Here is a 15,886-nt window from a genome sequence, read left to right on the forward strand (position 1 = left end):
TTAAGGCAAGGGATGGAGGGGGAGAAAAGATGTAATGCTTGGCTTTTCTTTCAGATTATCTTCCAGATCACACCTTTGAATGTGACGCAATGGCTGATGGTATTGAAAATCTCACTACCTGTCATTCTGCTGGATGAAACACTTAAATATGTGGCCCGTAACTACCTGGAACCTGGTAAAGATAGTGTGCGGCCTGCCACCAAACCATGTTCTTTGTCAGCATGCACCGAAGGAGTTTCCTGGCCGTTTGTGTTCATTACTATGCCCTTGGTTATCTGGCTTTACAGCACAGACACTAACTTTAGTGATATGTTCTGGTCTTGACTGACATGGTGACAAGTTTTACATTAAAAGAAAAAGTTTAACTTAATTTTTTTATTGTTTAGAGCAACTGTCTATTTCTGCTGAATTTTCACATGAACATATTTGCCGGTGATGGAGGTTTCATAATCTAGATTTTGGTTTTTTGCTTTTTCTGACTTCAGTGGGGGCAATATATTCCTCTTTTATACACAGTTAAAGTGTCCATTGACATGTACAGAGAACTAACACTATTTTATGCAAATATTTTTTTGTAGATGAAAAGCATGTACAGTGTTCTGTTCAATAGTCTATTCATCATGTAAAAAAAGTAAATTTTTTTTTTGAGCCAGCGGACACTATCAAACTAAATTGGCAGCAGATTTTAGGGAATGAATGTGTGTCGTCTAAAACTAAAAAAGCATGTAACTGTTTGTCTTCTGCATGATCATCCAAACTTAATATGTCATAAAGTCAGGTTTTATTCATAAGCAGAACTTTCTGCACTGGGTAGAGAGTACTGCTACCTCAGTCAGGATTTCTTCTTGGGTTCCCCTCTTCCTGTTCCTCACTCTCGGTTCTTGACTGTCCTTGTTTACACCTGTTTCTGTATGAGGTATGCCTAACCTTGCTCGTGCAGAAAATATCATTCCAGGTGCAGCCTGCTGGGGTTCTTCCATACTTTCAACACACATAGGGTTGTTTTTTTTTAAGATTATTTATTTAAGTGTCTATTGTATTTTATTGTAACAGACCTTATTTTGCCAGTGTTGCCCATTATGCAGGGATAGGGAGGGCTACTTCTATCTACTTAAATCTAAACCAAGCCTTTTTAACAAACACAATCTGTTTTAATTCCAAAAGAGGGTTTAAGTTGGGTTTTAATACCTTATTTACGTGTGTCAGATCCTTTCTTTTTCTCTTCCCCACCCCCCCACTTTAAGATCAAACCTTGTAATGAGACCTGGAAAAATAACTTGCACTGCATAGTTAGAAATTGGATTTCCTACACTTAGGGCACTAATAATCAGAGTTGTGTACATGGAGTTACTCTGCTGGCCTGTTGTTAGCCTGACTTGAAGTAACAAGCTCGTGTGTGTTTTTTGTAAAATCTGTAAATAGCACATGACCAAATTGAACATATTGTATAGAACTATTTTTATTTTAATGTGGCACTAACCACCTTCATTATTACAGTAAATGTTAAAGCATGTTTTCAAATTCAGTCCTGTATCAACAATGTGTAAGTCATTAACAGTCCTAACTGTGGTGTTTTTCTCCAATGCCTTCCAACTTTCATCGACTAAAGTGAGTATTTTTCTTCCATTTCACCATGCCAGTGGTGACTTGCTGTAAAATAGCATATGCTGTATACATGTTGAAGAATAAATAGTAATTTCCTTCATTCCCATGCTGTGTTTTGTCAAACTCTGCTGTGCTACATTATTATCACCACTTTAGACTCTTTGTTTTGTGGTCTGAAGCTCAAATTGCTGATTCCAAAGGCAAAGCACTTGCTTTTGGTTTAGTGTATTTTAGGTCTTGTTTTATAGCACCCAGGAGCCTTAGTGCCCCAAGATCTTAAAGCTTTTGGTCTTAAGTTTGAGATAAAATTGGACAAATCTGTAACTGAAGACAGCAACAGCTGTTCACATGAATGTTTAGTGTCCAAAACACTCTGGTACTTGTGGTCAGGTGCTGGTTTACTCCAAAGCTTTTTCCTGCCCTGAAACGGGGGATGCCCCTCGGAGCTGACCACCCTTCCCCTGGTCTCTGGTATCTGCAGTGCTCAAAGTGCTGGCACTCCTCTTTGCAACAACAGCTTATTGTTTCCAGTAAGTGGAAACACTTTGTACAATGGTCATATGAAAAGACAAAAGAACAGTCTCAGCTTAACAGATAGTCTTTGAAAATTGTACTGGGGTCATTATGTCTTTGTAGAGTAGCAGGTGCTGTGTTATCTTGTGCTGGCTCAGTCTGCTTTAGTAACCAAGTTCAAACAGCTTTCTGATTCCTCATAGAGGAGAATGATAGTTAAAAGCTATGTTGTGTTGGTGCCAGCTGGAATCCAGTGAGCACAGATAATTCTCTAGATTTCAAGCTTTCTAATACAGATGCTAACCTCAAAATACACAGACCCTATCTGAAACTCCACTGCATTGTGAATACCCACTGTTTATATAGACTTTGACTTAAGTTGATGCTGAAGTGACTCAGGTAGGGGAGCTGGACCTGATGATGTACATGTGTTTGCTGAACTGTAAGCATTTAAATACTGTTGAATGCCCTCTTTAGTGTGGAAGAACTTGTCTTTGCCAGACTAAGGTTTTGCATACCACAAAATCAATGGCCAGCACTGGCCACTTAGTGTATCAATAATAAATGAGGAATCTGAGACTTGTCCCTCTTTCTTGAAACAGGAAACTAATAGGTCATGTGAGTCAGGATTCCTTGAGATCAAAATATGTACAAATTGGAAACAAATGCTAGCAAGTTAGTTGTATGTGGTCCCGACATAATGGACAAACTTTTTCCAGGGCAGGAATGCCACTGAATCTTTGAACGCTGGTTCTGAGTGAACTTCCAGAGCACCATGTTGGTGGGCTTTTTAAAGCCATATATCTGACTGTCACCATGAACAATTCTGCTTCTTGTACAGTCCTATTCCTGTCTATTATGCCAAATAATCCTGCTATACACCCCCTTTTTCCCTGTCTCTAAGAAGCTGAAGGGGAAAATGACAATAAGTAGAATTCAGTCTTCAACAACTACTTTGTTGGATCTCTGTCTGTGTTGAAGATAAATCTTACTGCTTGTGTCATGGATTTCCTTACTGACATCTGGGAGCTCACTTGTATCGCATGTCTTGGGGGCACTTGCATTAGGGCCTTGTGTTCTTGGAGTTTGCCTTTGAAAGCTGGATGACTGGTGGCTAAATGGAGTGGCATTCATCCCTACAGGCTCCTGAGGTTATGGGAACAGTCAAGTTTTAGAAGGTGTTCCTAAAGAGCCCAGGCATCTTAATCTACCCTGTTTTTCTTCTATTTGTCCCAGTCTTGCTGTCTAAATTTTCCTGTAGAAATGGAGCAATAGGGTTCCCTAAGATGAGCACTTACTTATCTCAGGTTCAATGGCAGCTGTTGCTATGCTTTCAAGTACTCTTCTTTTTTCCAAGTCCTGCCACTCCCTAGTAAATACCAGCCTTGTGGGGTCTGGACTGGCCAAATGTTAAGACCTACCATGAGCTTCCTCCTAGGCAGTGAAGCATCCTGCCCTGAAATCGCTGTCTGTTGCAAGCTTCCTTGTGATCTTGGAGCTGGAGTGCTGTGGATCTGGTCTTAACCTTTCTCAGTTGAGTAGGCTGTGGATAGTTGCTTGAGTGCATTTCTGATATTAGAATAGCATAAGGCAACTGATGGCTTGGCTTTTCAATTATAGAAACTATGGAAATAACAGTGCAAAGTTAGTAATGCACTGCAAGAAAACGTGAACTAAAATTATTATACTTAATTGTGTAGATCCTGCCATTCTTTAGCTGTCAGTCCTCTCATCTAGGGAGGCCAAGAAGAGAGGACTTTTCGATTTAGAATAGACTTACTTGCCAAGATGTCCAAGTTGAAACTCTCGCTTAATTTCTTTGTTCCTGACATAGTTCCTCCCCAACCTCCTCACTGTACCAGGGTCATCTGAGGATAGAACTAGGTAACTCCTATTTTAATGTGTTAGCCCTGTGAATATGTAAATGGAAGCACTTATTTAAGCAGAAATAATGTAGAGTTACCCAGGCTTTATCTCCCACACCATTTTTAGAAAATAACTTTATACTTTTTGTTTCCCTTTGCTCTCATCTCACTGAGCTTTTTCATCTCCACCGTTTTCTGGATTTTTTTAGTGTCCTCACATATCAACTTATTTTCTAGTGCGAGAGGTATGTAAGACTAGTATCAATCATGTGATTGATGCTACCTTATGCTCGGAACAGCAGGGATGATATCAGCTTATGCTGGGAAACCAGTGGGGTTTGGTATGAGAGCAGCTCCTCCTGAATTCAGTGTTCCGTAGCCTGGTCCAAATCAGAGCAAAGAAAATGGTCAGGCAGCTGCAGTCATAGGTCAAATATTTAGACAGGGGCTTTTATCTTCATAGTGCCTCAGGCCTCTGCTTTCAAATCAGAGTGATTCAAAGTACTGTTGAGAGCTACACAACGAGCTGCTCCTTTGTGCTGGCATCCAAGCAATAAAAATAGTTCATACTTGGTTTCCCAAACTATTATTGCAAATAAATAAGTCTGAAAGAAGCTGCAGAAAAATATATGCCAGTCTGTCAAAATGCTATGAGGCTTATGTTTGTAGGGAGGCTATTTTAGAGAAGGCTAATCGTAAGAAAATGAGGTTTTAATCTGATGATAAAATGCAGTACAGCAGTCCTCTGTCACTGTTCCAAGAACACAGCTGATGCACAGAATATATGTGGTAAACAGCTTAAAGATGGTTGAATTTGCTGAGATGAAGGGAGGTAAAACTGATACAAAGTTGTCTGTCTCTTGCACCTGTCTTGTTTACTTTTTTGCACTTCTAACCATTAACTGTTTCCCTAATCTCTGCTAATTACATCCTTAATTACATTAATATGCATTTTCAAATCTTAGCAGGAGAGCCTAAATTTTATAGTGTTGAAGCAGTGTTTTGAAGAGCCACCATCAAGTTCTAGGGAATGAGAGTACACTGTTCTTCTCTCCTAGACGCAAGGCTAACCTTTTGCTGTATTTTAGGGGTAAAGTACAGTAGGAGCTTTATTACGTTGTACTCTACCCTTTGCCTATGCATTAATCTGTGTAGTTTAATGACTTCTTCAAAGCTTTCCTACTACTTCCCAGAATAAGCTGCATAACTTGGAAAAGGGACATTGTTAGGTCACTTTGGGGCCAAACTTGTAATATAATGCCTTGATTAGAAAAACACCCCTACAGTTCTTAAAAACTTGAGCTCAAACTGTGTAGTATGGAACTTGAAAGTAAAAATTACAAATAAGTGAGACTTGTCTATTGCCACTAGTGAGGCAGAGAAAGGCAAAAGCTCTCTAAATATGTCTGAATTTTTTGCTGCAGTCTTCTGTAGGAAGTACTGGCTTTGCTGATGATAGAGAGCTCTGCTGCATTCAGAAGAGCTGAGCCATAATCCAGAGGTTTCTGGGCTTTAAGAACAGAGTAACCTGAGAGTGTCCCTTCAATGACAGAGCAGCCAGTTACCAAACTTAACATTCTTTCTTCTGTCACTGTTGATCTTAGTCTTGCTTGTATAATGATACTTAGCGTTCATCCTTTCATTAACTGATGCCTTTTCTTTCTTTCCTTTTCAGCAATACTGGAGTAATCGCTTCCTAAACAATTTTGCAGAAATGTAAGGTTGTTTTGTTGCGTGCATGTGTTTTTAGCAACACATCTACCAAAACTTCTGCATGTATCATGTGTAAAGATTCTTTGCTTTCCCTAAAACAAAACTCATTGTGTTCTCTGTGGAAGAAATGTGTGGTACCATTAGGACTTCATTATACAGATGTACAAACGTGCAATATAGCTTACTGAATTGGAAACTCTCTCCAGAGAAGTTTGGTTTCTGTGCTGCATGGAGAAGAGTTTGTTTATCCTTGAACAAGAATTGCGGAGCTGTCAGCCAATTTTCCATATTTCTGTATGTAAAATGTCAAGTTTATACAATGTACAATATCAAAATAATGCATGCCTTTGGTTGTAGACAAATCTTTCTCTGTATTGTATCATCCAAACATACTACTCTAGAACAGCTTATGTACAATGCTATCCTATTTATAAAATTAATTGAAAAGATTACAGATGAATGTTAAACCATAAGCCTCCAGTTCCTAACTTTGGATTTTTTTATCATGTGTGCAAATCAACCTCTTTTGCACTGTAATGTAACTTATTTAAATCTAAGGCAGTAAGACAGATGTTGGTGCAATACAAAATATTGTGATGCATTTATCTAAAAAGCAGCAACCGACTTAGCCAGTTACCACAACTGCATGTATGACCTTTAGAAGTTGTAAATAAGATCAATTGTCTATTTACATGCTGTCAGTAAGAAGCATCACACCTAGTTTCATTTGTATCAGGTAAATAAATTTATTCTACAATACATACTTTGCGTGTTATTTTATGCACTTTGTTTTCTGCAGGTACGTGCGTACATACTTCAGCGTTCTCTTATAGTAATGCCAGGATGACACTTAATAGCACCAACACCATTGCAATCTTTCCTCCTAGAACTATGCAGATGCCAGCTGCTCTTCCGGCAGTATTGACCTCCTCGCTGGTGTGATTTCTTCTGTCCAGGGGCTTGTGTGTGTGTGTGTGTGTGTGTGTAAGGGACACTGTCAAGTACTTTGATCACTCAGTTTTTTTAAAATGCTCCATTGTTTGTAAAATCCCTCTGAGAAACTTAAAATAAACATTTCTTTCCCAACTACATCTTTATTTTTTTGTCCTTTTCTATTTTCTAAATTGCCCCAACCTGAAGTAGCTGCTAGTCTCTTCCCCTGTCCATAGGCAATAGGAAGAACTACAAAGCACACACTACAAGTAGCCTGCTGGCAGTGCTTCTGTCTGTTATGGCTTACTCCATTCCCCAAACCATGGCTATTCTGCAGCAGCGCAGCTCCTGTGACAAGCTCGGAGTGCAGGCTCAGTGTTAAGTCTTTGGCAAGACTAAAGCACCCCAAGGGCAAAAGCTGGATTTTCTAAGTAAGTGTCCTGTAACACTCTGCTCCAAAGCCCATAAACTAAGTTTTGTTTGGAGTAAGAGGAAGGGGAGCCTCTCGACTTCAGCCAGCTTCAGTAATGTTTTAAATTAAGTGTAATGCCTCTCAACCTCCAGCGTGTGATACCAGCACACTTGCTAGCAAAGCATTATCCAAATGAGGTGATGTGTCGGAGACCCTTCAAACACAACCCTGTGAGGTTTAAAAATACTGGGGTTGAATTCCGTTGTTCAGTGAACCATAGCATGGTGGAGGATGCATTAATACCTAGGGCTGAAGTGCTTGTGGCTGCTTCCTACTATGGTAGTGTTGTAAGCGAGCTGAGCTCTGCTCCTAACCTCTGGGCTGGGGCTGTCAGAACCAAGTTCAGCACTCGGCTGTTATCTACAGCTGCAGCTCTTCCTGCAGTCTTATTTATAGCCTGTCTTCAGCACACACCAACAGCCCTGTCACCAGCAAACCTTCCCAGCTGGTCCACTGCAGACAGTACACCCAAAGGCAGTGGCAGGTTTCTCGTTAATGCTTATGCAGACACCTGAGCTAAATTATTAAAGTCATTTTTCCAGAACACAGTGGAAAAAACTGCCCCATTAGCACCTCTTCCCTTGTCATAACCTCTAGCCTTGCTTCAATTAGGAAGCAATGAGAGGAAAAGTGAGGCTCACTTTCTCAGCAGAAGGCAGATCAGGTCCTAGTTTCTCGGCCCTACACTTGCCTGTGTTGTACTAACACATCTGTGTGAAAGTTACTCCTGCTGCCCAGCTGATCTGCTGCCCCTTTTTTCAACTTGCAGAAATTCTTTCACCAGCACTGGCACCAGATGTAAAGATTAGTGATGATATGAAGTCATTATTCAGAAAATGGCTCTCGCTCCCAGTCTGTGCTGCTGTTGCAGCAAGTTACATTCCACGGATGGTTTCAGCATCTCTGCATTCAGACAGCACCTCGCTGGTGAGCGGAGCCCAAGCTCATAACTTATTTTTAAACATTTCTTTAAATTATGATCTGCAAGCTTAACTCATAACAAGTCACCCAAATGAACTGCAAGCAGCACTTTGGAGTACAGCCATATGAAGAAAACGTGACATTCAGTGCGTTGCTAGGTACTCGAGTGCAAGAGTATGTGGTAAGAGATGCTGAGATAAACAGCTTCATCTTCCCCTCCTCCTCCTCCTCTCACTGCAAACCCCTGGCTCTAAAGTGGTGCATGGATGAGCCCACTGACAGCCACAGAGCAAGGAAACAGTCCCCCACAGCTCAAGTTATTGGGCTTTACAGACATATTACATCAAACTGTAAATACAGAGGGGAGAAAATAGCCCTGTTTTTACATTAAGGTGAATTTGTGTATGATTGGAACTGACATCCACACCCAGGAAAGTGGGCGAGAAATGAGAAAAGCCTCTGGAGGAGGAGATGGCAAATTTTCTTCGCAACCTCAGATAGGAAAAAGCCACAGGACTGCAGAAGGAAGACCAGCAATCCACCCTCTGCTCAGTCGGCAGAGCTCTGAGCACCTGAAGAGCTCTTCTAAAATATTTCATCCCAACAATTTAACCCAATGTGGAAGTGCGGAGAAGCCTTTGGACATCAGTTTAGCAGGCTGAGGCTATTTGCCTAATCAGGTCAAGTCCCTGCCCTTTGTTTAAACAGAGATGGTGGGAACTGAATCTAGAAGGGTTATTCCCTTCCCCCTCCTGGAGCAGCTGGCAGGGAATGGGCAGTATGATGGGAGCGCCTAGACACTTGCATTTGAATTAGTGCTTTTGGGGCAGTGCCAGCTTGGACATAAGCCAGACACAGGATTTTGCTGACATCAGCAACATTAAGAGAAGAGGTAAAAATTCTGGCTCTTCAGGCATGGCAAAGGAAAGGGCTTCTAGGCCAATTTTACATGTATAGGTTCAGGAGCCTGAGGAAAGCAGCTGAGAGACAGGGACTTTTCAACACAACGTGGTGTGAGCTGCCCTTCGCACGTCACTCAGCCCAAAGAGATTGTCCACGTCCCTGCAGACAGTCCCCCTGACTCTGAATGGTGGTCAGCCTCCAAAAACTGCTTGGTGTGTCCCATTCATCCTCTCTGAGGCAGAGATCAATTGAAATAAAGTTCAGAAACAACAAATGCCCAAAAGCTGATAAGCCCAGCCTGCTACAAACCCACTGCTATTTATGCAGGTGGCGGAGTCAATTTTTCCTACAGAGGCAGGCAAGGAACACTGCTTTACTGCTGGGCTAAGATAACATCAGCGGCTAACAACAATCAGGCTGCAACCAGCTCATGCCTTCGTAACCAAGTCACGCAGCTCCAGCGTACCGTGATTGCAAAACACCGAGCATTTTCATCTTGCGCCTGCTGCTGCCCCACATGCAGCAAGGCAGGACACCCCAGACAGAAGTCGTGACTGAAAAGAAGTTTCTCTTGTCACTGCCCTTAGCCATGACTTAAGCACGAACACGGACCTTCAGGTTAGATACGAGACTGACCTGCAGCAGGCAAACCATGGGCAGAAAAGCTCCCACCACCCCTTAACTCATCAAATGTGTGTCCTTTCCCTTCCTGGAAGAACAACCTCACCGTCCATAGCCAGGCTGACTTGGGGGGGCTGCCATGCCAACAGTGATTCATGGTGGAGCTCTTCAGCTTTCCAGGGATTCCTGCCAAATACTCGTCACCTCACCATGCTGCAATCAGCAATTCCAGTCTTTGCTGTGGACACAGGTCACCTCTGGCTATAAGTTATGGATACCAAATCCTGTACCATTATAAAATCTAAGCCTCTGGTTTGTGGGCACTGTCAGCTTCTCGGGACATCCCACCAACGGGCTTTATGCTTTCGGTGAACTGACAGCACAAGAACCCAAGCCACAGCCACTCATGCATGCTCACAAACCAGCCGTCAGGTGCTGGAAATTTCAGCCTCAACCGGAGAGTATGGACTCATGATGGGCTGCTTTCCAAACTCCACGCTGCTCCTGCTCACAGCTCCCAAGCCTCTCATAGATTAAAAAACAACAAAAACAAACAAAAAAACCCCCCAAACCAGAAGGAAATCACTATAGCATTGACTAGATCTCCACTCCTTCAGACAAGGCGTGCAAACACCAGGTGGCCTGTCAGAAACCAAGGCCAAGTTTCCAAAGCACACAGAACCTGCTTTAACAAGTCCTCTGCCTCCCAGAGTTACAGAAGATCCCTGAGCAGCACTGCTGACATTTTTTGCCTACATCCCAGCATTGCGTCAACCAGATTCCACAATAAAACAGCAAAAAGTTGTATGTGACATGCCAAAACGAGCCTGAAGAATGAATGTGCGTGCAGCACAGCACCAGATCTATATCAGCACATATAACTAAACCAGAGAAAGGCTACTGCTGCCAGTGGCTGGCTACCGCAGTGGGAAACCAGGCGCTCATTCCTTTATTCCAGGTTGAAGGACAGAGCGAATAAAGGTGTTGAAGCACCTAAAACTGAAGTCCTGAATTCCTTTCTCAAGTTGATGCTGACCCTGGAGCACTCAGACTTCCCAGGATACTTCTCTCTTCTTCTTGGAAATTGCTCTAACTCCTGAAGTCGCTTTTCTGCATCTACTCAGAGCTGCAATGGTAGGACCAGCTCAGCATTTAGCTCTTCCCTACACCTTAATCAGGTTCCACGTGCTCATTAGGGAGGTCTCTACCTAAACCAGAAAGGCTTTTATCCAACAGATGTACTTTGAAAGACTAACAACATCCAACCTTTCACAAAAAGGAGCTGCTGATGCTCTGATCTTAAAGCCTAATGGGATTAAGAGCTCCCTTCACCAGCTGCACAGCAGGCGTTGGTCTTTGAAGTCTTTACCAAGACACTTCCATCTTGGTGAAAGCTCCGCTGGCAGCATCCCACCAAGCTACTCAGTTCCTCTTTTACTTGTCGCTAACAGCCCAGTGGAAAGGCAATTCTTACTGGGTTGGCACTGGGACTAGACTGGGGTTAGGAACAGGCCGTAGGCTTTCCCCTCCCCTCAGGGCAGTCGAGAGGAACGGCCAAGTTCTGCCTGTGATAGGCACTGCTTCCCTTTGTGCCATGGCTGCACACTCAGCAGGTTGGTGTCTGACCCAAGGAATCCCTGTAGGAAGTTGTATCCGTCTCTACACGTATTTAAGGCCAGATGATTGATGTTCTTTCCAGCACATAAAGCCACTGAATTCATGGCATGGATGGTAAATCACAGTGCAAAAGGAGATGAAACCCATCTGTTTCCTAATCACCCTTTTCAGGCAATAGAGGCAGCAGGTACAAAAGCAGAAATCAAAGCACAGCACAGGAGGGGTTAAACCCCTTTTGCAAAAACTCAAATATTTCCAGGGCTGGAGCGTTACTGGGTAGAAGGTCCTTAAAACTTCTCAGAGGCCAATATTTCCATAAGGGGAGCAAACACTTGACCTCCAGCCTTATCGAATTGGCCGAGTTTCAGCGTGACATTATCCTCCACAGAACACACACAAAAGTTCGCTGGAGCCACCACCTGCTTTCCTACCTATTAAAAGCCATCCTGGCAAGCTGAGGAAAGGTTGAAGTCTGTCTCCGTACCCTGTTCCTCCCCTTGTAACAGCCAGAAGCAACACGAGAATCCAGTAGCTACCCAGGCCAGCTAGAACTTAGGCTAATAAAAGAATTCTTGTTTCTTTCAGAGTAATGCCAAACTTTCCCTGTGTTAGTTAAATAGATACCTGCACTCCAGGCCACATGGGACTACCAGATCGACAGAGACAATTCAATCCATACAAACATTCTTCCCACCTCACTTTCACTACAGACCTCAGTAGGAAAAACAGAAACAGTGGTTACGCCACCATCCCACTCTGTCGTTGGCTAACCAGGACCCTGTCAAGTTTTACAAGAAAAAAAAAGCTCCTCGGTCACAGATCACAGCTTTTTACTGGCTTCCCAACAAACATTCATCTCAAGAACCACATGGACAGCAGCTTACACAGACCAGTCTGAGGAAGATGCGTATCCACAGATTGCCGTTCTTGCTCTGCTGATGTCATCACGCTTAAGTTCCCTGGAAAACTATTTAGTATTCCAAGAGGATGAAGCCAAGTTACCACCTTCAACTTATCAAACCATACTGCATGTTAAGGAATAACACAATATATATTATACACTAAAAGTTAGGAACAACAAAAATTCAGGGAATTTTTAAAGAGTTAAACAGTTCAGGGAAAGAGCTGGCATCTTAACAGCCTTTATAGCAAAGCACAGGGCAACACGCCACCTCTCCGGCACGGGAACAGGCCCTTTTGTGCTTCCAGATCAACCCAAGTTCTTGGATCAACTGCCAATGTAAGTACCTCACTTCTGCCAACCATTAAACCCTCCCAGCCCAGGGAGCCCAACCGGGATATGTTCCAAATCACTGAACCCCCATTAGCTAAGCAGTGTGCTGCTGCTGCTGCCCGCCCGTCCAGCCACTTTGATGTAATTGGACTTTTTGTTCCCTGTAAATATTTAAGAAATTTATATCAAGTCCAAGTCTCAGGACATGGGATTTTTTTTCTCCCCTTTGTCCTCTAGACAAGGCTCACAGTGCTCTGGAACACACAGCTGACAGCTGAAAAAAGGATAGCTGAAGGGTCCACAGGCAAACGTTCAGAATGCAAGGTCAGTATTCCCTGCCACGCCACGGTCAAACACACTGCAGACAGCACACACCACAGGGCAAGCAGCTCAGTAGATGGCATCCGCTGTCCTTTAAGAAATGGTACTGTCTGTGAAAGGCCAGATGTAGAAAATTTAATCTCTTTTAACCTAAGTCAGGAGCTGTACTGCTCTTGTTAGACCCCCAAACCATCACTCTATTTGCACGCATCGGTGTTTTGATGGGATGATAAAGAGAAAGGAGGAAAAGGAATCTGATCTCCAAACTTACCAAGTCCTTGGCCTCTCTGGGGAAGCTATTTGAAATGGAGGCTTTTACAGTTTAAACATCCATCAGTGACCCGCTGCAGTGGAGGCTTCCTCTGCACATTCCATACCCAGCATTACACAACCGTTAATGTTCCCAAAGTAAGCACAAGGCTCAAGACAGTAAGTGAAAACATAGATTATTCTATTTTGTTGTTGTCATCAACAGTGATAGACATGGACTAGCCAAAGGGCTTGACTTAACATATAAATTAAAGCTTTCACACAGGGAAATTCAACGTAACACTCTTCCCCAAGCTGTGTTTGCACCAGAATAATTTTTTTTTCACCCAAATACTCAGCCCTGGGCATCTCCCTGCCTCCTCTTGGCTGGCATTCAAATGACATCTTAATGAGCCTGCCAGTCCTAGGAATGCAGCAGGAATTGCAGCAGTAGCCCCGTTCTCCCCCTTTCCAGGCCAGCATTTCTCCTGCCCTGTTACCCTTCCCTCCGAGATCTGGTTACTGAACTGACACAAAGACTTTAATTATCACAGAGGCCTTAGGCCAGGGCTCCAGCAATCCAACAACAGCTTTACAGTTCTTGCCCTCTCCTCCTCAACATGCTTAAACCAACCAACCTTTTGCAGGGTTATGCAGTGAACAGATAAAGGATTTTAAAATATAGTAGAAAAGGCAGCAAAAAGGTTTGCAGAGTTAAAAAGTAAAAGAAGGATGGGAGAGGAGTGGGAGTATTTCTGCGGTCGGTTCAGGTATCAGTTCACAGGATTACTTTTCAAACTGTCACCCTGGCAGTACAGGAACATAATGGGTAGGGGAATAATTTTTTAGACCCACACCAGCTCCTTTTGATGAAGAAACTACAGCAAAATCAACTGCAATGTACCTGTGTTTTGCTGGGTACTACATAAAGTTTTATCAATGTACTGATGGGCAGTACTGAATACACATTACCTAGATAGAACATGCTACTTTAAGCCCTGTCTAAGGCTATTTAGTTTGAAATCACAGGTTTATACTGAGTTTAAGCCCAGCTAAGGTCACTAAATTTAAGACCCCTGGAGACTGCACTGATTTTTTTTTTTTTTTAAGATATTTGGTTAGATTGTATTTGTGTAACTTGAAATTACAATGGCAGGCACAGCCTTTGAGACTTCCTTACAGCTGAGATCTAAGTGAGGAAATAAGGTTTGCTGAATAACAAATACTCCCTGCTTCTGCCCTGGATGGATCAGTTTCCACATCACTGAGCTCCTGAAAAGCAAGGAGGGAAGAATCACCACAGAAAAACAGGCCTAATGAGGAAGACAGTTATTGAATTGGGGGGGGGGGAGAAAAAAAAGGTCCTAGTTAATAAAAAAAAAAAAAAATTCTTAAAATCAGCAGTAACAGAAAAGGAAAAAGCACTTCAGTTAGACAGAAAACATTTGTATTGGCCAGCAGTCCTCAGTTCCTTCTATTATCTCTACTTCACAATTCTTGGATTCCCAAGATCTGAAAATCAGAATTAGAAATACTGCCAGTATTTCAGGTGTTATCAGCACGTTACAGAATAAAGTGTGAGCAAATCGCTTGCTACAGACCATGTATTATTTAGATAATTCCTAGCCACATCATGAATGTGTGCTGCTTTTAGACTCCAGTAAATTAAGTCTTTCAGCCCTTACCCAAGTTCATGTAGGGTTTAAAGAAATTCTGTCCCTTTGCATCACTTGTGTGTCTTTCTTATCACAAAGTAGGAAAAAAAATAAAACTTACTAATGACATCTGTGATTTAAATTCAGTATTTCAAACAACCATGGGCACTCTTATCTTTACCCAGCCCCAGAGACTAGCACTTGCAGACACACCACCGCTGTACAATACAACTGGATGGCAACAGCTTTCTTGCCTCAGCTACAAACTGCTTCACTTTGGGGAGCTTCCATCACGGATTTGACACAGTCTGAACTTCAGGTTTTGGCTTTATGATCTTTTCTTCTAAGGTGCACAGCGCATGATTAAGGGATGGAATGAGGTCAGCTGCTTATTATGGGCTAATTGTTATATTCCCTGAACTAGAATGCCAGTAACTGAGAGTACAAGATCTCAGCAAAACCAGAGATCACATTCTAAAATTAGAGCACTAATGAAGGCTCATTAATAGGCAAGAAGAATCCCTCTAGAATTCTGAAGCTTGTGCTAAATTTATCTATATAATCTCAAATGCACTCGACATGTATGGCATCTTAAAGTTCCTCACTTGCTTACTGTACAAATATTAGCAAAGACTATACGTAAGTTCTACAACCCCAATACATCAGGTACTTACAGAGGGATTATTTGCAGGATCCAAATGAACTTTTCACTTTCAATAAGGAGCCAAGTTCTCAGAAAAACAAAGCACCGAGGAAACAACTCTATTTTGACAGCTACCTTTAGGTGTTCTTAAGCATACCTGGACTTGGTTTGCTAAAGCTGCACATAAGCGCGCTAATGTTTTCTTTACAGCACACTCATCTTGAAGTAGTTTTAGCTTCCCTTCTGTTCTAAAAGGAAAGATTATCAGATTATCTACAAACATACTACAGAATGGTTTTAGTAAAACTGTGGTTCTCCGATTTCCTATTCAATGCAAATGTTTCAGAGGAATGTGTAAAGCCAGTGGTTTTCATCTGCAATTAACGACCCATTTAAAGGAATCATTAGAATAAAATGCCTGAGCAGCTTGCAAAATATACATCACATAACCTCACACACTTCTCTCAGCAAAATTAAATGTGTCCTTTCGTTAGTTTAATAACATCCAGAACTCCATTCTTTCATCCACAACAGAGGTTTGGAATACAACTAGAAAGCTAATGAAGCTACCCAACTTTCAGATGCAGAATACAAGCCGATGAATGCTCGAGTGTGAAGAGA

The 15,886-nt window shown here is 42.3% G+C and overlaps 1 protein-coding gene across 3 annotated transcripts in view; it reads left to right on the forward strand.

Annotated features, from left to right (window-relative positions):
* The window catches only part of ATP2A2 (ATPase, Ca++ transporting, cardiac muscle, slow twitch 2), a 47,800-nt gene extending 41,015 nt beyond the window's left edge, over positions 1-6,785 (forward strand). Inside the window, exons 20-21 of one of the 3 annotated variants that reach the window (XR_775302.1) lie at positions 55-1,608; positions 5,659-6,785. Coding sequence is in view for 2 of the 3 variants with exons in the window: in XM_010582197.1 (XP_010580499.1) it covers positions 55-324 (270 nt within the window). In the remaining variant the exon portion in view is untranslated. Of the gene's footprint in view, positions 1-54 lie in introns of all 3 variants that reach the window. The other 2 variants (XM_010582198.1, XM_010582197.1) reach the window with 2 other exon arrangements.
* Positions 6,786-15,886: the final 9,101 nt, after the last annotated feature.

Source organism: Haliaeetus leucocephalus, unplaced genomic scaffold (genome assembly GCF_000737465.1).
Source record: "Haliaeetus leucocephalus isolate CR32 unplaced genomic scaffold, Haliaeetus_leucocephalus-4.0 Scaffold840, whole genome shotgun sequence".
NCBI classification, from domain to species: Eukaryota; Metazoa; Chordata; class Aves; order Accipitriformes; family Accipitridae; genus Haliaeetus; species Haliaeetus leucocephalus.